Genomic DNA, 26,108 nt, shown 5'->3' on the forward strand with positions numbered 1-26,108 from the left:
AATGTGACCCTATAAAAGTATATTCTAAGTCAGAATATAGGAAGGTATAACAAACGTACACATTAAAAGGGTGACTGGTTTGCACAAAGCTAAAAACTATAAAATCCCTACTAATACCTTCAATACACTTTTAGCATTTTGTACATACATTTGTTTTACTTTCTTCCCTACTGATCACAAGGCTCAAAAAAAAGCACGTCTCATGTCCAGCTCCGTGACAAGATTTACCCACTATTTTGGCTCACCTTAATACAATCTAGACAAATATATCATTAATATTGACAAGTACGTTTCTCATCCCTACTCAGTATTTGCACTTTTAATTTTCCGTCTGCCACTTATTTTTATGATATGGGGGGAGGGGGTTCAACTGCACAAACACACTGTTAAAGATAGCATTGCTAAAACTAAACAGCTGGTTGGTAGGCAGCACACCATGTTGCAGCCTGAAATGTCTGCCATCAGGAGATAATAAAAAGTTCTAATTTGGTCTATAAAAGGCAGTTTAAAGGTGTCAATTACACCATGAAATACATGCTGCCCACGAGTCAAACACATGAGAGATGAGACCCACCATACTTGAGAGCACTCTATAAAAAAATAGGGAGGCACAATATAAAAAAGTATTGTTATGGTGATGATTTTCAAGAAGGTTGAAAGTATCACCACCTAAGACTGGAATATTTCCACAGAAATAAGATTCCGCAGAAATCACTAAGACCTGGCTTGACATTTTAATGAATATCCTGTAGGCAGGAAAAATTTAAAATATCTAAGTTTATAAATATTACATGTATTGCATTTGAGCTCTTCTGAGTTATGAAAAGTTAACTCCACTTTCATAAGATGGACAGAGATCTTAAATTTAGAATTAAGTGGAAAGCAAAATGGAACACAAGTTTTGATGCAGATAAATACAAAGAAATCCATTTAGGAAACAAACCTAACTGTACCTAAATGAAAACTCAGACCTCATAGAGATATACTCCAGAATTCATTCTAGATTAGCTATTTAAATAAAAACACTAAAATCAGAAAGCTAAAAGAGTATTAGGCATCACTAAGAAGGCTGGTGGGGGGGAAAATCTATGATATACCACTCTTATAAAACCTTGATGCCTTAAAATACAAAATGAAACCAAGAAAAAACAGAAAAAAATGTAAAAGGGAGAACTATGACATTTAGAGTCAATTAACATTTATTGAGTGCTGAAGGCCTGTGTCAGCAATGTTCAAGATACTTTTCCCATGTTATCAATTTCTACACAGATTTAAGAAATTTAGAATGGGAATAAAGTAGATAAAGGATAAAAAGATCTAAGACTGACTCTAGAAGTCACTGACAAGGTGACCATGGATATCCTTGCGAAGTACTAGAATAGAAAAACTTGAAACTTGAAAAGGTAATGTTGGAATTTTTTAAAAATAAGGGACTATTTCATTTTGTCTGTAGTAAAATAAACTGCGGCCCATTGAAATTTGGGATTCTTGTGAGCTACTTCAGCACCTAGGACACAGCGGCTGCTTCGAGGAAAGAGAAAAGGCACAAATAGAACACATTCATTTTTTTCTGGAGGAGGTAAACACTGAAAACAAAATTTTTCCAGTATATTAGTAGCTGGTAAATCTGCAAAGTAAAAGAAAGTATGGCATCTGGTGTTCAACTCCTGACCTTTCAGAGAACAGTAGACTGACAGACACGTGTTCTGATCCAGAGAGATTATTAAAGACTGTGCATCAAATTAGAGGCACAGTGTGCTGCAAACCAAACATGAGGGGGAAAAAAAGAAATAAAGTTAATATTTAGAGTGAAATTACATGGTACAGACTAATAGTGCTCCTGGAGCAAAGAACAGTATCAATGACTATCATAGAGAAGACAGGAAAGGCTTCAAGGTATATGAGGCAAGAATTGCAGAGAGAAGAAAAAAGATACAGGCACAAGATTTTAAACATATGTCTGTGACAGTCACATTTTAGAGAACCTATTCACTCCCTTCAAATTCCAAATATAAAGACTTAATCTCTAGGCATCTCATTTATCTCTGAAATGAATGGTGGAACCACATTAGGTTTCCCGTAGCATTGGAATCTGGATTTCATATTTAAAAATCAAACTCAGGCCAGGTGCAGTGGCTCACGCCTATAATCCCAGCACTCTGGGAGGCCGAGGCGGGTGGATCATTTGAGTTCAGGAGTTCAAGACCAGCCTGGCCAACATGGTGAAACCCCATCTCTACTAAAACTACAAAAATTAGCCAGGCGGTAGTGGCACATGCCTGTAATCCCAGCTATTCAGGAGGCTGAGGCAGAAGAAACACTTGAACCCAGGAGGCAGAGATTGTGGTAAGCCGAGACACTGCAATCCAGTCTGGGCAACAGAATGAGACCCCCCCTCCCCCACCCCCCAAAAAAACAAGAACAAAAACAAAAAAAAAATCAAACTCAGATTTCCACCTTCCCCTCTCCTAAACTTCCTATTTTCTACCTGGTTCCATAATGATCTACCCATCATTCATGTTTAAAACCTTGGATTAACCTTTGGTTTTTCCTGTCCTTTTCTCCTACTCTGCCAGACTCCATCTGTGCACCAACTCCTGGTCATTCCTTCCCTCAGAAATCCCTTTCATGTGTCCCTTTAAATTTCTACCACCAGTACCCAAAGACAGGTCCCTATTTCATCAAATCTAGGTTGACACTTAGCCTTAGCTAACCTTCTTGCCTCTAGTCAAACCTCACTCCCAACTCCAAACCAACCTAAATACTGCTGACAACTGGTCTCTGATCGTGTCCCTGTCCCCTCCCTATTCAAAATGTCCCCACCCCACTCCAAAGTAATTCAGTATCTTCCCAGTCTACTACTTTCCCTGGTATCCATGACTTTACAAAACCTGATTCCAATTTAATTTTAATGCTCTTATCGCCTTTCCCCTGCAATCTGGTCCTTCACCTCTCACTCCTCTACACCTTTGTTCTTGCCATCCTCCCCTCCAGGCACTCCATCTGCTCTTTCTGCTATCCATATTCAATCTCTGCTACTAAAACTTCCCATAGGTAAAAGGAGTCTCTCCTTGTCTCAAATCCTACCCCTTTTTGTCCACACCACTCATGTAGCATCTAGCCTAGATACATAACCGTGCATTACAGGGCACTGCTTTTGTTTGTGTGTTTGTTAAAAAATGCCAGTCTCATCTCCCTAACTGGAAACAAAGTTCTTAGAGGATGAAAATGCTTGTTCTTTGTAACTCCTAGAAGATTTTGCTTAGTTCTACCTATAAATGGTGATTAATAACTACTGATGAGGTGATCTAAAGTTCAGTTGAAATAATGCCCATCTACTCCCATGCAGTTCTTTCTAAGGGCTCTCTTTCTTCACTGGTGTCTGTACTAACCAGCAGCACTGTTATACACTGTGTGCCATGGTCTTGTTTTTTCCCCCTTTCAAATATGAGTCTGGTCTCTCCAACTAACTTCTAAGTTCCTTAAAGACTCTTTCTTATACCTTTTAAGCATTCTTTACAATGTTAAGCAGACCACTGGACACAGAATGGTATTTAACATAAACCAGTAATAAAGACACCTAAATATTACCCAAAATGTCTCAATTAAACAGTGCTTGGGCCCGGCGTGGTGGCTCACGCCTATAATCCCAGCACTTTGGGAGGCCAAGGCGGGCAGATCACGAGGTCAAGAGATCGAGACCATCCTGGCCAACATGGTAAAATCTCGTCTCTACTAAAATACAAAAAAAAAAAAAAAATAGTCAGGCCTAGTGGCATGCGCCTGTAATCGCAGCTACTCGGGGGGCTGAGGCAGGGGAATTGCTTGAACTTGGGAGGCAGAGGTTGCAGTGAGCCAAGATCATGCCACTGCACTCCAGCCTGGGTGACAGAGCGAGACTCAGCCTCAAAAAAAAAAAAAGCTTAACACTACTTAAGGCACAGACTTTATAAATAACACGTCTACCCTGTTTTACAAATTTCAAAGCCAGTTCACGTCTATTATTTATTTCACTCTCATAACTCTGTGATGTCAGTTTACTGAAGGAAAAACTGGCTAAGCAAGATTGTAGGATCAGGCCGGGCGTGGTGGCTCATGCCTGTAATCCCAGCACTTTGGGAGGCTGAGACGGGTGGATTACTTGAGCCCAGGAGTTCAAGATCAGCCTAGCCAACATAGTGAAACTCCGTCACTACTAAAAATACAAAAATTAGCCATGCATTGTGCACACCTGTAATCCCAGCTACTTGGGAGCACAAGAATCGCTTGAACCCTGGAGGCAGAGGTTGCAGTGAGCTGAGATCACACACCACTGCACTCCAGCCTAGGTGACAGAGTGAGACTCTGTCTCCAAAAAAAAAAAAGATTGTAGAACCAGTAAATTGGCAGTGCAAGGATTCAAACCCAGACCTCCTGGGCCCAGGGTCAAAATTTTAGGTACTATTCCACAAATACAGATTCATCTTCTCAATTAGCCTCCAAGCTCCTGGAGGACCAGGGCCATGAATAATGTTTCTTTTAAAAGATTCTCTCCTCATCTCCTCCCAAATGTCTTCATGTATCAATAAGATGAATTAAACCTATATGAATTCTGCAGATACAACAAACTCATCATAAATAACACACAGCCTGACACTACATTGTGCCCCCATAACAGACGAAATCACCATCCAGGCCTCCATCTTAAGTGGAGAAAGACTTGGTAATATAAGCCTATGGCCTCTCCAAGCGACATTCCCAAACAACCATTTTGAGCTCAGCCACACAATCACCACACCCATATAAGGTGAAAGCATACTGCATTTCTCAAAATCCTCGAGTCCTGCCAGACAGTCTAGTCTTTGTTCTTTGAAGGGTTGAGTTAACATCTAATCTAAACAGAATGGCCAGAAGTGTCTGCTACTCTTAGAGCTTTCAAGGAAACGGCCAGTTAGAGAGCATCATCTCCTGGAAGTACCACGGGTCTCCAAGTACACATAGCTCAGAGCCAGGGCCCTCCACAATTTTCTCCCTAAACTGCATTTTTGGATCATTTTTAAAGACTTTGGAAGCCTTACAGATGAAGAAGCAGGGCCCTAAATAAAAATAAGTTAGTTTTAATATTCCAAGTGAACAGTTTGCTAAAACACCATTTTCATCATCCTAAAGACTAAGAGACTAAGACATGAAAACAACAGAAACTTCTCTATTAGCTCTAGTATGACAGTATCACAGAAGTGTTGGCAAGTTTCTCCTTACCAATGTTATTATCCAGAGTTAGAAACTACTTTAGAAATAAAATAACTTTAGGAAAATTACTTTACTATGTCAAGCATTAAAGTAATTTCAAAAAAGTTCAAGAGGAACATGAACCAAGTTGTATTCTCTAGTCTATAGATTAAGTCATACTAACAACTCACTACTTGAATTATATGAGCATTATAGTTAGGAGGCCAGGCAAAAGCTGAGAAGGCGAGGCTAGTCAGGAAAACATCTCAGAGAATGTTACTGATATAACATGTAGCTGTTGCACTGTAATAGACATATATTACTCTGTCTGGGTTTAAGTGTTCCTTTCTAGAACTGTCTCTTTACCTGATGAACAGTGTATTATAAGGCCATATACCTCCTGAGGGGGTGAGCACAGCTCAAGGTGGCCAGAAGACCTCACTCCCTGGTCCCAGTTACTGATTCAGGGAAAGGATCCATAACGGAATAATAAAGGTACTCCCTGGAGTATCTCCAACAAAATGGCCATGTTCCTGTCTTTTGAGCTCCATTGGTCATCTCTACCCCATGTGAAGAAAACTACCCTGAAAATGAAGCCAACAGTTGACAGAAGAGAACAAGATCAGTCCTGATGACATCCCTGGTGCCCCTGGAGCCAGCCTAGCCCTAACCTCAGCCTATTTATACATCAACAAATTCCATTTTAATGAAAACTATTATGTCACCTGCCAGTCTAAATGAATACGGTGCCAAATAAAAAAGAATTAATTATCTCCAGAGTACGTCTGGAAAAAAAATGGCTAACAAAGTTAAATCTACTTCTAAACCCAACTGGAAACACCAATATACTGACTTTTTATTCTTACCACCTAAAATGGCCTAAATAACTTGAGAACCAGTCTGTTCTTCTCTTAGAATGTTTGAACAATGTCCACCCAAACTTTTATTTATGACCTACTGATATACTATTTTCCAGACTAGATGTTAAAAACAGATATCAAATTGTATTCAAAACAAAGTCACTATTCTCTCAAGAGTGTCTTGTTAGTATTTAGCAAAAGTCTGGATAACAAATGGGCAACCTGGCTATGTGGCCTACTCCATGCACACCAAAGAATAAGGCTAAAAAGGTAAACAAGCTACTAGTCTACCAAGCCCCGATATAATACATTTACTTTCATTCAAAACAATATATTCAACACTGGTCGGCTCTGAAAAAGCACAGATCATTCATATATACAAATAAGCATACTTTTCAACACATGTGTTTAATATACACAACCCAAATTCTAGATTGGAAGATTATACCTAACATGCGACCCTCAACCTCTGGTTTCTGTGTACTGATGCAATATCATACCACAGCAATGAGTTAAAAATGTGACCTCCACAAGTTTCTTTTTTTGTTTTTCATGTTTTACTTGCCTACTTACCTTCTCATTTGTTACCTTCACATTTTTAAAAAGAAAGCAGTTCTCCAACTGGTAACCAAAGTTTCAACAGTTTCTTTGATTCACCAAAGAGATAAGGGTAGGAGTTATGGTTTACATGAGTTTTACTACTAGAAGTCACAACATACACACACACCAAAGGAGTTTTAGGTGCTAATACAGTATATGTTGATCACTCCCACAGATGAAGACATCTTTACCAACTTGCAAAGTGAGATAACACTAAGCCTTAATCATAGTAAATGGAAATACATATCCGATGCGTTAAAGAAAAAAGGAAAAGTGACAAATCATCATTTCACTGGATTCTTTTAAAATTTTTTCTGGAGGTCGGGCGCAGTGGCTCACGCCTGTAATCCCTGCAGTTTGGGAGGCCGAGGCGCGTGGACTGCTTGAGGTCAGGTGTTCAAGACCAGCCTGACCCACATGTTGAAACCCCGTCTCTACTAAAAATACAAAAATTAGCCAGGCGTGGTGGCAGGTGGTGCCTGTAATCCCAGCTACTCAGGAGGCTGAGGCAGGAGAATTGCCTGAAGCCAGGAGGCGGAGGTTGCAGTGAGCTAAGATCGCACCACTGCACTCCAGCCTGGGTGACAGAGGGAGGCTGTCTCAAAAAACAACAAAAAAATTTTTTTTCTGGAGACTGGCATTTATGTCTGTGAAGTGGGCAACCAGGTGGTCCAGGAACAAGAGTAGAAAGATTTTTCAATGGGTGTCCTTTTTTATCATTTGAGTTTATACCATTTGAATGTACTATTCACTGGGTTATCTTTTTCATTGTTTGAATGGATACCATTTGAATGTATGACCTACTAAAAATTAATAAATAAATTTTAAATTTAGAAAATTCCTTGAAAGTCACTTTCAGAAACCACATTAGAACTCCGTTAGTCTAAAAATAATCAGAAAAGAATACTGCATGTCCTTTACTCTTACAAAAACTGCAATTTTCCCAAGTATACTTTTAAATGTGTCCTGAAACCATTACCAACTGTTTCTGCCTAATTTTCTTTCACAAAGTATGAGTGCAGAATACCAGCAAAACATGATAAATAGTTCTTTTCTGTTTTTCCCTTCCACCACAGAGGTGCTAATGGGAAACAATATAAATTTGCCAATAGGAAAAAAATGCTGAAAGGCATATACTCACAAATCAAATCACTAAAAGTTAACCATACAGTAGTTAACCCTGTTAAGCCAGGGTTATCCAAAGCACCGCTCCCATACCACTGACGCGAATGGTAATTTTAGCTAGTATGTAAACTAATATTTTAATTGTTATGAATTTATTTTAACATGTAGTTTATTATACCTAATACCTACATACCACATGTAGGACTACACAAATATCACTGCCTAAGATAAATCTACTTAAGTAAAGTCGTGAATCCATCTGAAAAATAAGAGTGCACATGTGTATGAGTGAAGTTTTAGAAGCACCAGTGCACTATACAAATTAGATCGAGGCACAATGGGAATGACCACCAGCCTACATTAACCACAATGAACTTAGACCAAACTTCGTGCTCACAGGGAAACTCTCACTGAAAGGCTGGCACAACTAAATGACAGAAGCTGTGATCTCTATTCCCCTTATCTTGGACACCTCACTGCAGGCTCTGGATCACTCCCCACCCTCCTATCTACCACCCTAAGGTTTCTAATTCCAAAGGCATGAAGAGAAGTCTAGAGTCAGTCTCCAGGGAGAGGAATGTCTTGGCCTCGGCAGAGCTCTTCAGTATTCTCCCTGGTTCTTATTGCCTCTTCATATTTCTATTACACCTATGTTGTCCCTGAACCACCAATATTCCCTAACTGTCTATGGCACCAAGTCGAAGCCTGCACTTCCCTCTCAGAGCCTTATATTCCATTACTGTTCTCTGCTGCAGGCCTGATACCAGTCCAACCCCATTTAAAAGAAAAAAAAAAAAGATATTCCTGTTCTCAGGCTGATGGATTTGGCCAGAGGTGGATTAAATGGCAGAGCACAAACCAATTCACCAGGTATGAGAGACCAGCCCATACTATCCTCATTTCCCCAAGTGTATCTGCATTAAGAAACTTGCATTTTAAAAAAGATTAACGAGAGAAATTTTATGTAAAAGAATTTCAAGCTACTTAAAGGTGATTTAGACCACCTGAGAAATTTTAGGGCTCACTGCAGGACTATCTCCCAGCCAGCAATCAGGCAGTATTTACAATCTGGAACTAAGGGTGCTGAGACTAGAAAAGGGTTGTCAATGGGCTTACTAACTAAACTCTTATTTATGTATGATCAGTTTCCATCACAAACTATCCTAACAGCTCATTTAGTATATAGCTGTCTGCTCACAACTTTAGAGATGAAAAAAAAATTTTAACATAAAACATTCATCCTCAGAAACTGAACCAATCCCTTTAGGTTGGCTAAAGGATGCTTCTGCAACAGTCATTCACCAGTATGATGCAATGATGTGTTCTATATAGTCCTCAAAAATTCTGTTTTATTCATACCAGATTCTTGCAAGTATTACCACAAGTAATCTCAGAGAATGAGGTCCAAAGTCCTGACAGAGGGGTCCCAATTAGAGCCTCTCAGGTTATCAGAATCATTTGCCCAGACAGGTATATTCAGAAGCCCAAAAATCTTCCCTTTAAACTTGAAAATAGAGTTCCAAACTCAGTTTTCAGTAAAATACCTTTGAGAAGGGCATATTTAAGTTTCAATGTAATATCTACCACATCACCTGCCGAGAACTTTAATTTAGAAATCATCTGTTTTCAAAAATACCATAGCCCAGATGCCAAAGCATGATGTTTATCTTTACACAAAAAAACACCAAAAGAAGAAAGATTTTATTTGGGAAACTAGACCTGGCACTTGTGGTATTTATTTTCTTTCATGTTTTATAACTACCTTTAGTCACTTAATCCTATTATTGAAGAATTAAAGGAAATCAAAGAGATACCAATGTAAGACTAGCAATTTGGTAGACAAGAGGGAAAAAATTAGGAGGCTGAAAAAGGAACACACAAACTCACCAACTCAAGACTGTTTTTAACAGCATAGCATACTGTGTGGCCAATACCCCTCAAACCATAAATTCTGAGAAAAGTTCCCTAGTACCCAGTGAAGAGTCAAAAACAAATTCCTGCCTCAGCAATTTCTCACCATCATTTTATCCATCTGAGCCTGGCCCTAAATTTTCTAAAACAAAGCTCACAATCACATCCCCCTTCAACTTACATCCTCTCTCATGGAAGAAAGGTACTTTCTGTTCCATCATTTTCCTCTCAAACTCTGCCTATGACCTGGTCCCTAAAAACGAAATGTTCCTTCCACCTCTCCAAGTCTAGGCCCTTCATTCTCTTCCTCCACTGGTTCCTTGGCAGGGCCGGGAGCACAGAGGGAATATCTCCCACCGCTGTACTGGATTTCCCACACCTCGGTTCACATCGAATTTTTCTTCTTAACCCCCAGTAATCTGGCTTGTCTTAGCAATTCTATGAAACTGCAAGCACAGAGGGTTACTGACTCCCAATAGCCAAATAAAAGCTGACCAATCTCTCCTTTTCTAAGTCCTCGCCCTTTTCGATTTCTGCTGGCTCTATCTAGCCTTGGCTCTCCACTCGCCAAGGAAAATTCAAGACTGTGGTTAGACTCTAGTCTTTCTTCTGTGCAATCTAAGTGATCCCCTCCACTGTCCTCCTAGAAATGACATCAGAAAACAATCTTAGACCTATGCATCTCCAGCCACCAGTAAATATGAGAGCCCTCGATTCTATCTTCATTAAGCCCTTCAACTTTACTTCACATGTCCAAAACCAAATTCAAAGTCTTCCCAGGATTCCTGTCCCATTCCACCTTCACTTCCCTGTATCTACCAACTATATCATCATCGCCACGTCAGTCAAATTTCCCTTCACAGGCAGCCACCAAGGTCTGCTCGTTTTTCCATACTAGTATTGCAACTCCTATGAGAATACGGTTTTTCCATATTAATATCTCATCCACTATGACTGCAGGTTTGCTTCCTTCCTAGAGTTCAAAAATGACTGCAGTGTCCAGAATGAGAAGCTGCTGTAAGACTCCTTTCCCATGGACCAGCACCCATCCTCAACTGAAATGCAGTCTGGGAAAGTGTGAAAAAATGAAGGAGAAGGAGAGAGACACTCAGCTAACGCCACTGCCCTCATCTCACCTGCCACAAATAATCTGCATCTTCCCCCAGCTACCAAACCGTCCTTCACATAAATTTCTGTTCAGCCCACAAGCTGAAAAGCCCCCTCAGCCTCTTATTAAAGACCCATTAAATAAGTCCTTTACTTCTTGATCAAAAGGAATCATCGCTGTGACTTTTAAAGTGTAAGAAAACCAAACCTTTAAAAGTACCTGTCCTCAGGGCTTCGGGCAATAAAAAAAAAAAATCTAGGTGAAACACCTTCTACAGGAAAATTTATTTTTTTTGAAAGAACTTAACCAGGCAAAGCAAGTAACTAGCAACATGTGCACAATTTACTTGGGCAAATGTCGCCCGTTCCTCTCGGTGTCATCAGAAGGTACACTAGGAGAACAGAAGGGTTGAATTGAGCTGGTTTCCAAGGAACCATGTCAGAGCCGCTACGGAGTTAAGAGCTGCGTCCACACAGCAGCCAAATCATGAAGTTGCAGGAGCGGCTGTTGTTAACCCACAGCTAAGAATAACGCTCGACTTTCCAAAATAAAACGAAGAAACGAAGTCCCCTGGCCAAGGATTCGGGGCGGCACAGAGGGGAAAGGGAGCTTCCTGCACTGCCCTCATCACTCAGAGCCTGGGGTCCCAGGCGATTCACTCACCGCCCGCAGAACAGCGCCGCGGGCACCACGTGAGACTCCCGGGGCCGGCTGGGGGCGGGGGACGAGGGGCGCCCACTCGGGGGTCGGCAGTTTGCAGGTGCGGTGGGCGGCCCCCTCACCCACGTTTATCCGGACTGGAGCCCGCGGCTCCCGGCCGGGTTTCCGGGTGGTTCGCGCTCCTTCTGAATTGGCAGCGAGGTCGCGGCAGGTTCGAGGTAAAATCGGACGAAGAGGGGAAAAAGTCTCAGGGGTCTGGGGGCCTCCGCGCCTCAGGGGAGGCAAGGGCCGGGCCAGAGGCGCGAGGGTGGGTGAGGGATTCCCGCCGCAGGGCCGGGACCGGGGCTCGGGCAGTGGGCCCTGCCCCGCGCGCCCACGCGGGCCGCCCTACCGTGGCTCTGCAGGATCTCGTGCTTGAGGCCGCCGGTGTAGTCGATGAGCTCCTCCAGGCCGCGCTCGCACAGCTGCCCGTAGCCCGAGAACTTGTGCAGCACCTTCTCCAGCTCGCGCTCCACCGTCACGCACTGATCCATGCCGGAGGCGGCGGCGCTCGGCTCCTCGGCGCCCAGGTGTCCGCAGCCGTTCGGCCCGGGCCCCGCCGAGGCCGCGTCCTGCTCCTCGTTCCCCAAGCGGGCGGCGCGGGAGGCTGAGGCGGCGGGCGCACTAGCCGCGGCGCCGGGGGAGCCCCGCGCAGCCGGAGCCCGCCTGCCCCATGGCGCCCTAGCCCCCCGGCGCGTCGCCGCTGCTCCCGTTCGCTCGCTGCACTCGGCCCCGCGTCCCCAGGCCCCGCTCGCGACGTTCGGGTGCCTGCGACGGCGCGGCCGATTGTTTTTGTTTTCACGGGAAGCGACCGATGACCTGGTTCTCCCGGGCGGCACCAAGCGCCGCCGACTGGGGGGAGGGGGATGGCCACCCGGGCGAGGAAAGGAGGCGGCGCGGGCCGTACCAAGTACACCCTCGGGGTGGGGGGTGCGACCCGGCGAGAACGGGCGGAGGAACGCGACGGGCGCCCACACGCGCCGCCACTCTAATGGTGTGGGCCGTACCACACGGAAGGCGTGCGAGGGAGAGGGCGAGGGTGGAGCGAGGCCCCAATTGGCCTGAGGAGCTAAATAGGGAACTTTGGAGACAGCCCCAGCGCTCGGAGAGCGCTACAACTACGCGCTCCATAAACAAGGAGGCGGAAACCGGCCCTCACCACTCCGCCCAGAAGCGGGGAACCCCAACCAATGGGCGCGGGGAGTGGTAAGAAGCCAATCCCTGGCCGAGGCGTAAGCCTTCAGCCAATCCGGGCTGAGGGGCCAAACCAACGGGCTCGCTGTTGGAGGGGGTGACTTGGAGAGCGTACCGAGAAACGAGTAGTTTATGGAAAGCCTTGGGGGAAAACTAGACAAAAATACAAAGGGCTGTTTTCCATAGGACGTCGCCCTGACCCCAATTTATTTCGTCTCCTCATCGATCTTAAGGGAAAGGGGTACCGTCATTCCGAACTTTTGGGCGACGGATCCATCTCCCGGGATGAAAAACCAAGCCAGGCCGCCCGGGGGCTGGTGCTGCGTCGGCGGGGGGTCCCTAATGGGAATTAAAGGCGGGGGTGATTGGGCCCGGGTGAGGGGAGCCGCTTGCTGCTCGCGAAAGCCCCGCGCCGGCTGTCAGCGCTGCCCCGGGCTTGCGACACCCAGGAGGTCATGTCCCCATCCCCCGCGGGCCGTGGCCCTTTGGCCCCTTGGCCTGGAACCTCTCCTGACGGTGGCCTCGCCCCAGAGCCATGTGCCGGGCAGCTTAGCAGGGTGGAAAGAACACGCGCTGGAGAGCCGGGCAGCCTGGCCCTTGCTCCCTAGGAAGCCTTATGCTATCGGATCGGATCGGCTTTACCCCCTCGGGTAAATCCTTCCCATCGCTTGCTATGGAGTCTCCAGCCTTGGCCTAGACCTCCTTGATCAGCATCGGCTGCACTACCTTTGCATTTCTTCAGGAGCCCAGCTAGTTCGTGCCTCAGGGCCTCTGCACTTGCCCTTTCCTTGGCCCAGAAAACTCTTCCTCCTACCTTTTTCATCCTGAAGTTCTTCTCAGCTCACTTGTCCCCTTACAGGGTCCTCCCCTGGCTGACCACACTAATGTACTTCCTCCCCACCGTTAATACCATAACACATTTTATTATTTCCACACCACTTAAACTCTGAAATGATCTGATGTTTTATTTTTCTGTCTGCACCACTTACATAAAACCATGAAGGCAGGCCCCCTGCTTGTCTAAATTTTTTGCCTAGAACAGCCCCTGGCGTGAGGTGGTAGGCAATTCTTTTTCTTAAATTAACGTGATAACGTTTTTGAGCCTTAACTTCCGTATAACTGAGAAATAATTGGAATTAATACTTAACTAAATTGTTAGATAAAGGAGAATATATGTAAATACCCATAATAGGCTCATGATAACCACATGATAAAGGTGGTAGTAGTCATTATTAGGGCAGCCCCAACTGGTATTATTTCAGATCTCCCTTCTCCCCACCCCATTTTTCTTCCCTCTTGGCAGATGTCTCTGATTCTTCACTGAGATTAAAAAAAAAAAAAAAAAAATCTAGCTCCAGCAACTTCTATCACTCTTCTCCAAGTATTGCTGTGTACCACCCATTTTGTGAACATTCTTATGTACCCAAAGGACCAGGAGTCCCTTCTCCCTTTCCAAGACAGCCGTTGGGGCCTGCAGGCTGCCTCTCACCCCTGTCCAGATCTTCCCCCTCTATCTCTGCAGTAGGTTCTTCCTTTCTACTTTCAGCCCAAATGGGTTTGACCTACCTGGGGGAGGAAACTTAATTTAACCCTCCTCAAGCACTCATTTCTTTCACTGCCAAACTGCCTAGACAAATCTATGTTTATTCCTCCCTTTTCTTCAAGGATCTCCTTGATAAGCTCAGTCACCCTTTTCTCAGTCTTTTTTTTTTCTTCTCCTTCAAAGGGTTGTTATAGTATGAAACATTCCATTTAAGGCACTCAACAAAATGCCTGGCACAAGGTAAGAGCCATGATAATCCACTGATCACAAATAATCAATGACTCCTCATTACCTACAGCTTCAGATCCTCTCTCAAGGACGTGGTCTGCCCTGTATAGCAACACAGCACAAACCCCTATCCAGGCATGAAGCACTTTCCCACCCTTAGTGTGACTTGAGTACAGCCCATTCATACTTTGCCTTCTTCTGGGACACTCTTCTTTATTCTGTTTTTCGAATCCTCCCTTTCTTCAAGTAACAAGACAAGTCTTACTTTAACTAGTGACACCTTCTAGAACCTAGGCCTGCACTCTTCAATACCATAATCACCAGCCACAAGCAGGTTTTTTTTTTTTGTTTTTTTGTTTTTTTGTTTTGAGATGGAGTCTTACTCTGTCACCAAGGCTGGAGTGCAGTGGTGGGATCTCGGCTGACTGCAACCTCCACCTCCCGGGTTCAAGTGATTCTCCTACCTCAGCCTCCTGAGCAGCTGGGACTACAGGCACACACCACCACGCCCAGCTAATTTTTGTATTTTTGGTAGAGACAGGGTTTCACCATATTGGCCTGGCTGGTCTCAAACTCCTGGCCTCGTGATCCACCCGCCTCAGCCTCCCAAAGTGCTGGGATTATAGGCGTGAGCCACCGCACCCGACCCACGTGTAGCTATTTAAATTGAAATATAAGCTAGATAATTTAAAATTTAGTTCCCCAATTGTACTAACTACATATCAAATAATAACCACATGTAGCTGGTGGCTACTGTATTAATCAGCGCAAAATAAATATTTCCATCACTGTAGAAAGTTTTGTTGGACAGTGCTGATCTAGACCATGACCACAGTAAAGTTACCAGGCCTACCTTTAACTGCTGTAAGACCTCTGTGTAAGTCATTTCATGCCTTAGTGCATACTGCCCCCATATTTTTAGTTAACTTTTCCAACATGTGCCTTTTTGACTCAACTAGACTATCAGTTTTCAGATCTGGGCTGACTTCTTTTTATCTCCCATGATTTAATCAGCATGAAAAAAAGTGTTTGTTAAAGGAAAAAGAATACGCAGATTAGAGGAGAAGAGGCTTCAGAGTTAGCTGGGAGAGAAAAATAGTACTTGTAAGGGCAGAGATTTATGTTGCCTCTTCACTTTGTATTGGCCCTTTCTACACAGTGCCTAATTGCCTTAAGCCTAAACTGTGAATTGTCAAAGAAGCACCTCTAGAAACAACAGGGAAAGAAATTTAGTTTTCAGAGCAACTGCAAATTAGTTTTTTGTTTTTTTTTTTTGTTTTGTTTTGTTTTTTTTGAGCCAGAGTCTCGATCTGTCGCCCAGGCTGGAGTGCAGTGGCGCGATCTCGGCTCACTGCAAGCTCCGCCTCCTGGGTTCATGCCATTCTCCTGCCTCAGCCTCCAGAGTAGCTGGGACTACAGGCGCCCCCCACCACACCCAGCTAATTTTCTTTTGTATTTTTACTAGAGACGGGGTTTCACTGTGTTAGCCAGGATGATCTCGATCTCCTGACCTCGTGATCCACGCGCCTCGGCCACCCAAAGTGCTGGGATTACAGGCGTGAGCCACCGCGCCCCGCGCAAATTAGTTTTCTATAATTGCATTTTCACCACACAATAAGGAAGAACACACACACACACACACACACACACACACAAAATCCCACTTTAGTATCAAGTGGACTCCTGCCCCCACATGCTGTTCAGCCTGGAGAAGCTTTAATTGATACTCATTCTGGACTTTGCTCTTGTCTTCCCCTTCACTCCAGATTTGACTCTGTAAAATGTAAGTAAACATCAAAAAAAGACAGGAAAAAGAAAACCTTTTGTCTTTCAGCCAAAATACATATTTATTGTAGGAAAATTAGAAAATACAAACAAGTAAACAGAAATAAAAGTCCCATGAAAGCCCAAGACCCAGAAAAAGAAAATCATTTTTAACATTCGGGGTGAATTTCCACAGATTTTTTTCTTTTTTGTGCATACACATAAACTCATATGCACATTTTTATGAAAGAACGCTCTCATTGTATTTACTATTTTGTAAACAGCTTTTGTTGTCCTCTTAACATTTCTCCAACAACAAAAACAGTTTTTAGAACTGCTTTTGACATCTTTTTAAAATGCTTAATAGCTGTTACACTAGCTTATAGCTTATTCAACATATCTCATACATATTTTCACTTTGAATTATTCTTAGAAGACTGAAACCAGAGAGAGACAAGATAGAAAAAGGGAAAATTTCATCTCTTAAATTTGAGAAATTATATTTTTAAAAACCTTCTGCTTTTATGCAAAACACACTTTCAGATAAGGGTAAGAAGGACTACATTTATAATTCTGTTAATAAAAATGAATCAGCGAGGTTGGCAAAGAACTAACTAATTTCCTGACTACTCTAGCTCACAACTAATATAAAAGTAAAAGTAAACTGACAAAATGTGTTATTAAAAGAAATTCTGAATTGCAAAAAATAGCATTTCTTCTCATTTAAACAAATCAATTTTTATCTTGTTTTGTTTTGTTTTGTGTTTTAAGAGTTAGTGTCTCACTGTGTCACCCAGGCCAGACTGCAGTGGTGCAATTATGGCTCACTGTAGTCTCAAACTCCTGGGCTCAAGCGATTTTCCTGCTTCAGCCTCCCAAGTAGTTGAGATTACAGGCATGAGTTACCCACTGCGCCTGGCACATTTTTATCATTTTCAAGTAAAAAATATATATCTATCTGAGACATTTCTGGGAATTGCTGCTATGACCAGTTGAAGAAATGGGTGAAAGCACAACTATTAGCAAGAAGTCTTAATCTGAATATTTTCTACATCTTTTATGTCACCTGTGTGGTTTGGGGCCCGTTTGCTGGCTGGATTAATGATACTTGCTCGCCATTATGACTGACTCTTAGGGATTGGATATGCAGTATTGACAGTATTGCACTTCTGTGTCCACCATCCCCGTCTTTCAGCTCCACTGTTTGTAGAAGATAGCCTCTGCTCAGCGGCATAGCCCTCCTCACTGTGGCCTTCACCACTCATGAAGTCCAGGGCAGTTCTAGTCTGGTTGACTACCAGTTAAATTACCCCCTCATACACTTCCATGAGGACCTCATTGACTTCCTTGAGTATAGTTTGTAGGCACTGCCCTCGTACCTGGGTGCTTAGCCTGTAGGGGGTTATTTATAACTTTTGAAACCTGCTCTCTCAGGTTTTATTGTCTGAGTCTTTTCCTTTCTGGAATCTGGATGTTTTACTTAGGTTTGTTTCCTGCTCACTGTTGGTGTGCTTTACCAGCTGTAGCAGGAAGAGTGCTAGCACTGTAATCTTGTAATTCATTCAACCCCTCTCAGCCTCAGATTCTTTATCTATAAAATGAGAAGCTTGGAATAGATGACCTTTAAGTTCCTTCCAGTTCTAAAATTACAGAGATGCCAGGGCTTATTAAGTAACATGTGAGGTGCAACACAACCAAACAGGAATAGACAGAGGCATCTTTCCTGTTTTCGAAAGCTTGGAGTCTGAATCATTACTTCCTCATTATGGAACTGCGATGAGGTTTGTTTTTTTGTTTTGGTTTGGATTTTTTATTTTTGATTTTGGTTTTAATAAATAGCTACAATTTATTGAGTGCTTATAACATGCTAGGCATTCTGCTTTAAATGTGGGATTATCTCAGTCCTCAAAGCAACCTTTTAAAGTAAATAATGCCGGGTGTGGTGGCTCATGCCTGTAATCTCAGCACTCTGGGAGGCCGAGGCTGGCAGATCACCTGAGGTTGGGAGTTTGAGACCAGCTTGACCAATGTGGAGAAACCCTGTCTCTACTAAAAATACAAAATTAGCCAGGCATGGTGGCGCATGCCTGTAATCCCAGCTACTCGGGAGCCTGGGGCGGGAGAATTGCTTGAACCCCGGAGGCAGAGGTTGCGGTGAGCCGAAATCGTGCCATTTCACTCTAGGTTGGACAACGAGAGCAAAACTCTGTCTCAAAATAAATAAATAAATAAATAAATAAATAAATAAATAATAAAATTTAAAAATAAATAGTATTTGGATTATTATCCCTGTGTTACAGATGAAGAAATTGAGGCACAGAGGGGATTAGTAATTTATCCAAGATTACACAGCTGATAAAGTGGTAGAGCTGGAATTTGAATTCAAATCTTTCTGACTCTATAACTTGTAAGTCATTGTACTTCAAAAGGCGAAATTATGCTCCATGATTACTTGTTAAGCATGCTATGTCCAGTAGAATAAAGGAGGAAAATTTATCTAGGTAGCATGGTTTGCTAATAGGAGCACAGGGCTAAAATTCACAAAAATTGTTAACATTTTCTCTTACCAACTTTTTAACCTCAGGTAAGAAACTTTAACCAAACTTCATTGTTCTGTTTTGTTTTGTTTTCAGTAACAAAGTCTACTCCACCTACCTTGCAACATTGTTGAGAGAATATATATTAATGTTGCAAGGTAGGTGAAGTAAACATTGTTAAATATGTATTTTTAAATTACACATATATTTAAAAATATACACATACTTTTATATATATGATTTTTTTAAGTGCTCATAAACCATGAAGCCCCACAGAAGTGCAGGGTGCTATTATTTCCTCTTATGATTTCACTTTCTCTCTTTCATTTCTTAGCATATGAATTGTACTTCTTTTTTCAACTTTTTTTAGTAGTTGCCCTAAAGTTGCAATATACATTTACAACTAATCCAAGTCCACTTTCAAATAGCACTGTACCACTTCATGGGTAGTGCAAATACTTTATAATAATGAAATATCCCTAATTATTCCCTCCAGTCCCTTGTATAACTGCTGTCATTCTTTGCATTTATATATAAACTATAATCATTCAATACATCATTGCTATCATTTTGAATAAACTATCATCTGTTAGATCAACAAGAAAAAGTTAAGTTTTTTACTTTATTTTCAACTATTCTTTCTCTATTGCTCTTCCTTTCTCCATGTAGATCAGAATTTCTGACCTACATCATTTTCCTTCTCTCTGAAGAACTTCTTTTAACATTTCTTGCAAGGCAGGTCTACTGGCAACAAATTCCCTCAATTTTCGTTTGTCTGAGAAAGTGCTTATTTCTCCTTCGTTTTTGAAGGATAATTCCACAGGATACAGAATTCTACATTGGAGGGTTTTTTCTCAACACTTGAAATGCTTCATTCTGCTCCCTTCTTGCTTGCATAGTTTCTGAGAAGTCCTGATATAATTCTTACCTTTGTTCTTCTATAGGTAAGGTACTTTTCTCCTCTGGCTCTTCCAAGAATTTTTTCTTTATCATTGAATGCTCTGGCATATTTCAAAATAACTTTTTCCTTTCTCCTTCCAGAAGCATGGATTTTTTTTCTCTGATATTCACTGTGAGAACCTACCAAAGCTCTAAGAGGTAAAACCCACACAAGTGTGAGAAGCTTCTATGACAGCCTCGCCCCACTGCCCCATCCTAGGGTTTTTAACTCTCAGACTTGTCCACTGTGAGTCTCAGCATTTCTTCAATTACAGTTTAGGTTTTCCTCATGAGTCACTGCTTCACTCAGAGATTTCTGTTTCTGAGATTCTGCTCCAGCATGTTGCAATTCTCTGTATCTGCTTATCTGACCCCCCAGCTTAGGAGGCAGCAGTTTGCCCTGTGACCTCACTTCTGTGAAGAATCTAAGAATACTGGCCTCAGCAACATGGTGAAAAACACCTCTACAAAAAATGAGCCAGGCACGGTGATGTGCGCCTATAGTCCCAGCTATGCAGGAGGCTGAGGCAGGAGGATAACTTGAGCCCAGGAGGTCGAGGCTGTAGTAAGCCATGATTGTGCCCCCGCACTCAGCTTAGGCAAAAAGACATCCTGTCTCAAAACAAAATCTAAGAAGAGTTTGTTCAGTTTTTGCTTGTGGTTAGAATGGAGTGATGACTTCCAAACTCCTTACATAAACTGGAAACTGGAAGTCTTCCTATGTATTTGATTCAGCCTGTTTATATATCTTATGCATCTGTGCAGGGTAAGGTTTGGGTTGTAAATTGATAAAGTACAGGATTCATGGCTTTTGACAACCTGGAGGAGACTCTAGGCAGTAAACTAAAGCAAGTGTTTAAAAATGGCCTTTTGAGGCCAGGCACTGTGGCTCACACCTGTAATCCCAGCAGTCTGGGAGGCCAAGGTGGGCAGATTGCTTGAACCGAGGAGTTCAAGACCAGCCTGGGCACCGCGGCGAAATGCCATCTCTACAAAAAATATAAAAAATTAGCAGGGCATGGTGGCATGTGCCTGTAGTCCCAGCTACTTGGGAGGCTGAGGTAGAAGGATAGCTTGAGCCCAGGAGGTAGAGGTTGCAGTGAGCCTAAATCACAACACTGCATTCCAGCCTAGGCAACAGAGCCACACCCTGTTTCAAAAAATAAAATAAAATAAAAATGGCCTTTTGAGACTTCTGGTTCCACCAAGACAGAGTAGTCCCATTTTTCCTAGGCCCTCTCAGAAAAACCTGGATATAACACAAAAAACAAGCATAGGAAGACTTTGAAAGTTGGAAAGAAGTCAGACTGCCTAGGGATCTCAAGACTTGAGGAATGACATGTGGTAAATTCCCTAGTTTCCTCATTTCCTCCTAAATGTCGGACAAGGCACTACAGAATTCTGCAGCCCTGCACCATGAATAGGCACAGACAAAACAAAGACCAATGGAAAGCCTGTTTTCCCGAGTCAAAGAATAGAAAAAAGTGTGGTCCAACAACGAAAAATCTCATCAGCTTCTTCCCTAGTCCAACCAAACACTGATGGAACAACTGCATTCCCCAAACCTCAACCCCCAGCACAGTTTCAGCAGAGCCAACCAGGAAGTTGATATTCCACCCTACCCCTTAACCTATGGAAGTGGGAGGCAGCTCTCCAGTTCTCTGTGGGTGACTTTGGTAGGTCTGACTGGGAGCTGACCTTTTATTCCCTACCTTATAGGAGCAGACAATGCTCCAGTTCCCCCAGCAGATTGAGCAAGGAGCCAAGCTTACATCCCCAATCAGAGGCATCAAGGTGGTCGAAGTTGGTGCCACACTTTCACTGGGATGTTGTCAGTGGAGCAATAGGAGAGCTGAACTTCCAGCCCACCATTTGCAATAAGACCATGTGAGTCAGTACTTCAGTTTTGCCAAGTTACTGTCAGTGGGGCCCAGAGGGAAACTAAACATGCCTGTGAAGAAGAAGAAGGAAGAAGGAAGAAGAAGAAGAATTATTAAATAGGATACAAATCCAAACTCTTATAATATGCTATCCAAAATATCCAGGATACAATAAAAAATCATTCATCCAAGAACCAGAAAAATCACAACACGGATGAGAAAAGCAATCAACAGCTGTCAAATGATGAGATAAATCAAGTGTTCAAATTATCTAACAATGATATTAAAATAGCATCATAAAATGCTTCAACAATCATTCAAATTCTCTTGAAACAAAAATTTAAAACCCAGCAAAAAAAAAAACAGAATTTATTAAAGAATTAAATGAAAATTATAGAACAGAAAACAAGTACAAGTAAAATTTTAAAACTTGCTGTATGGGCTCAATAGTAGATTGAAGATACCATAGGATAGAATCAGTGGATTGAGGACAGACAGATAGAACTTACCCAATCTGAACAATAGAGATAGGGGAAATTGAACAGGGTCTCAAGGATCTGCATGATATTTAAAAGGAAAAAAAAATTCAAAGAATAGCTGAAAATTCCCCTTACTTGGCAAAAGAGATGAACCTTCAGATTCAGGAAACTGAACAAATCCCAAGTAGGATAAACTGAAAGAAATCTATGATGCTAAGACATGTGATAATTAAGCTTCTGAAGGTTGAAGATAAAGAAAAAATATTGATACTGAAAACAGCCAGAGAGAAATGGTGCATTATTGATAGGGGAGAACCAATTCAAGTGACAGCAGATTTTTAACCTGAAACCATGGAGACCAGAGGGAAATGGCATAACATTCTTCAAGTACTGAACTAAAATAATTGTCTACCTAGAATCCAATGTCCAGTGAAAATGTCCTTCAGTAATGAAAGGGAAATGGAGACATCTTAGATGAAGGAAAGGTAAGAGAATTTGTCACCAGCAGACCTACCAAAAAGAATGGCTAAAGAAATTTTCTAAACAGAAAGGAAATTATAAAAGAAGGAAACTTGGAACATGAAGGAAAACCACAGCAAAAAATATGGGTATATACAATAAACTTTCCTCCTCTTGAGTTTTTAAAATTTCTAAATTGATAGTGGAAGCAAAAATTATAGCATTGTTTGATGTAGTTCTAAATGCATGTAGAGAAAATATTTAAGACTATTATAAACAGGGTGATAATGTAAAGGGAGGTAAGGTTTCTATATTTAAACTGGTAAAAAGATGACACCAGTAGACTGTGATGAATATATATAATGTAAAACCTAGAGCAACCACTAAAAAGATATACAAAGGGGTGCAATAAAAACGTTGTAGATAAAGGGGAAGGGGTGTTATTGTTTAATGGGTAGAGAGTTTCTGTTTGGGGTGATGAAAAGATTCTGGAGATGAATAGTGGTGATGATTGGACAAATAACCCACAGGCTGGCAGGATACAGGAAATCAGATAAATGAAAACAAAGAGAACACACAGAAACAAAAAAATGGCATACATAAGCCCTAACATGTAATTACATTAAATGTAAATGTACATTTGCAAATATAACAATTAAAAATGAGATTGGCAGAGTGGATTAAAAGCCAGGTGCTGTGGTGCATGCCTGTAATCCCAGCTACTCAGGAGGCTGGGGCAGGAGGATCACTTCAGCCCAGGAGTTTGAGACCAGCCTGGGCAGCATAGCAAGACCCTTACTCAAAAGAAAAAAAAAAGGACCCAACTCTATGATGTCTGCAATAAGTTCATTTCAAACATAATGATACAGACAGGTTAAATGTAAAAAGATATGCAAACATAATCAAAAGAAAACATAAATGGCTATATTAATACCACCTAAAGAAGACTTCAGAGCAAAGAAAATTACCAGTGACAGAATTGGACGTTATATAATGATAAGAGGGTCAAGAAGACATGGCAATTCAAAATATATAAGCACTAGACAACAGAACAGCAAGATATGTGAAATAAAAAACTGATAGAACTGGAAGGAGAAATAGATCAATTCAAAATAATAGTTGGAGACTTCAACACCCATCTATCAATGATTGATAGAACAACTAGACAAAATCAGCAGGGATTTGAAAAAACTCAGCATCACCACCAACAGACATGATTTAATCAACATTATAGAATACTCCACCCAAGTGGAAAAAGAATACACATTCTTTTTCAGTGCCCATGAAACATATACCAACATAGATCATATCCTGAGCCATAGAACAAAACTCAACAAATTATAAAAAATTGAAATTTGTTCAATTTGTTCAATTGAAATTGAAGTTATGTTCTGTGAGCACAATGGAATTGAACCAGAAACAATCGAACAGAAAGATAACAGGAAAGTCTCCAAACACTTGGGAAGTAACCAGCACGTTTCTAAAAATCCATGGGTCAGAAAGGAAGTCTCACTTCAAGACACAAGAAAAAGAAGAGCAAAATAAACTCAAAGCAAGCAGAAGGAAGGAAATAATAAAGAAAAAAAACCAATGAAATTGAAAATGAAAACAACAGAGGAGGCTGGGTGCGGTGGCTCATGCCTGTAATCCCAGCACTTTGGGAGGCCGAGGTGGGCGGATCACGAGGTCAGGAGTTTGAAACCAGGCTGGGCAACATGGTGAAACCCCGTCACTACTAAAAATACAAAAATTAGCCGGGTGTGGTGGTGGGCGCCTGTAATCTCAGGTACTCAGGAGGCTGAGGCAGGAGAATCGCTTCAACCCAGGAGGCTGAGGTTGTAGTGAGCTGAGATCATACCACTGCACTCCAGCCTGAGCAACAGAGTGAGACTCAGTCTCAAAAATAAATAAATAAATAAATAAAACGTTTAATGTAAAATGTAAAACTTACAAAAAATAGATGAAAATCTTTGGAACACAGGACTACACAAAGAGGTCTTAAATTTGACACCAAAAGCACAGTCTATGAAATGAAAAGTTGTTAAACTGAACTTCATCAAAATTAAAAACTTTTACTCTGCAAAGGATTCTGTGAAGACGTTGGAAAAAACAAAATACAGGCTGAGAGAATACCTTTGCAAACCACATCTCCTGCTAAGGACTTGTATCTAGACTATATACATAGAACTCTTAAAACTCAACAGTACAAAAAATCCTATCCGAAAAAGGTAAAGGACGAACATACATTTCATTAAAGAGGCTATACAGATGGCAAATAAGGACATGAAAAGAATTAAACAATTATTAGTTATTAGCAAAATACAAATGTATACCACAATGAGATACTGCTACACATCTATCAAGATGGCTAAAATAAAATATAGTAATATACCAAATGCTGCTGAGGATGCAGAAAAGTTGGGATTACTTATACGTTGCTGGTGGGAGTATAAAAAGATACAGCCACTCTGGAACAGAGTATGGCGTTTTGTTTTGTTTCATTTACGAAACTAAACATGCATTCAGCAATTACGTTCTTAGGCACTTATGTTCCCACAAAAACCTGTACACAAATGCTCATATAAACTGTATTTGTGATAGCTCCACATAAGAAACAACCCAAATGCCCTTCAGTGGGTGAACAGTTAAACTGTGGTACATCCATACCATGGAATGCAACTCAGCAATAAATTGGAATGAACTGTTAATACCACAACAACATGGATGAATCTCAAAGGAATTATGCTCAGTGAAAAAAGTCAACCTCAAAAGATTATTTTTATATAGTGTTCTTGAAATGACAAAACTGTAGAGATGAAGAACAGATTGGTGGTTGCCAGGGACTGGGGACAATAAGAGGGATAGAAATGACTGTGGCTACAGAAGTGTGGCATGAAGGATCCTTGTGATGGAACAGTTCTGTACCTTGATTGTGGTGGTCACACGATTCTACACACATGATAAAATTGCATAGAAGTAAGCACATACACACACAAGTGCATGTAAAACTGAAGAAAATGGAATAAATTCCATGGACTGCATCAATGTTAATTTTTTGGTTGTAATGTCACGCTGTAGTTAGGCAAAATGTTATCATTGGGGGAAACTGGGTGAAGGGTATATGGGATCACCCTGCATTATTTCTTACAACTGCATTAAATCTACAACTATCTCAAAACCATTTTAATGACCCTTTAAGGATAATTATGATAATGAGGGGAAAAGGCAACCACTCTTTTTATATCACTAGTTATATCTACAGCCTCTTCTGTTTTTAGTGTTACCTCTTTTAATTTTTCCAGTGAATAATTAATCCCCCCTTTTTTCTGTTCTCATTTCTTCTGTCATATTTGGGTCTGATGTGACATTATTTATTTATTTTTATTTTTATTTTTATTTTTTGGAGTCAGAGTCTCACTCCATCCCCCAGGCCGGACTGCAGTGGTGCAATCTCGGCTCACTGCAACCTCCGCCTCCCAGGTTCAAGGAATTCTCATGCCTCAGCCTCCTGAGTAGCTGGGATTATGGGAGCCCGCCACCACACCTGGCTAATTTTTGTATTTTTAGTAGAGAC

The 26,108-nt window shown here is 41.7% G+C and overlaps 1 protein-coding gene and 1 long non-coding RNA gene across 2 annotated transcripts in view; one reads left to right on the top strand and one right to left on the bottom strand.

Moving 5' to 3' along the window:
* The window catches only part of RMND5A (required for meiotic nuclear division 5 homolog A), a 58,291-nt gene extending 45,374 nt beyond the window's left edge, over nt 1-12,917 (bottom strand). The window contains exon 1 of the mRNA XM_034953504.3: nt 11,864-12,917. Coding sequence (XP_034809395.1) covers nt 11,864-12,005 — 142 coding nt within the window. The 5' untranslated portion in view covers nt 12,006-12,917. The remainder of the gene's footprint in view (nt 1-11,863) is intronic.
* Nucleotides 809-26,108, top strand: part of LOC112438921 (uncharacterized) — a 76,253-nt gene continuing 50,953 nt past the window's right edge. The window contains exon 1 of the long non-coding RNA XR_004669954.3: nt 809-11,690. This is a non-coding gene — a long non-coding RNA (uncharacterized LOC112438921). The remainder of the gene's footprint in view (nt 11,691-26,108) is intronic.

The sequence above is a fragment of the Pan paniscus genome, chromosome 12, assembly GCF_029289425.2.
Source record: "Pan paniscus chromosome 12, NHGRI_mPanPan1-v2.0_pri, whole genome shotgun sequence".
NCBI classification, from domain to species: Eukaryota; Metazoa; Chordata; class Mammalia; order Primates; family Hominidae; genus Pan; species Pan paniscus.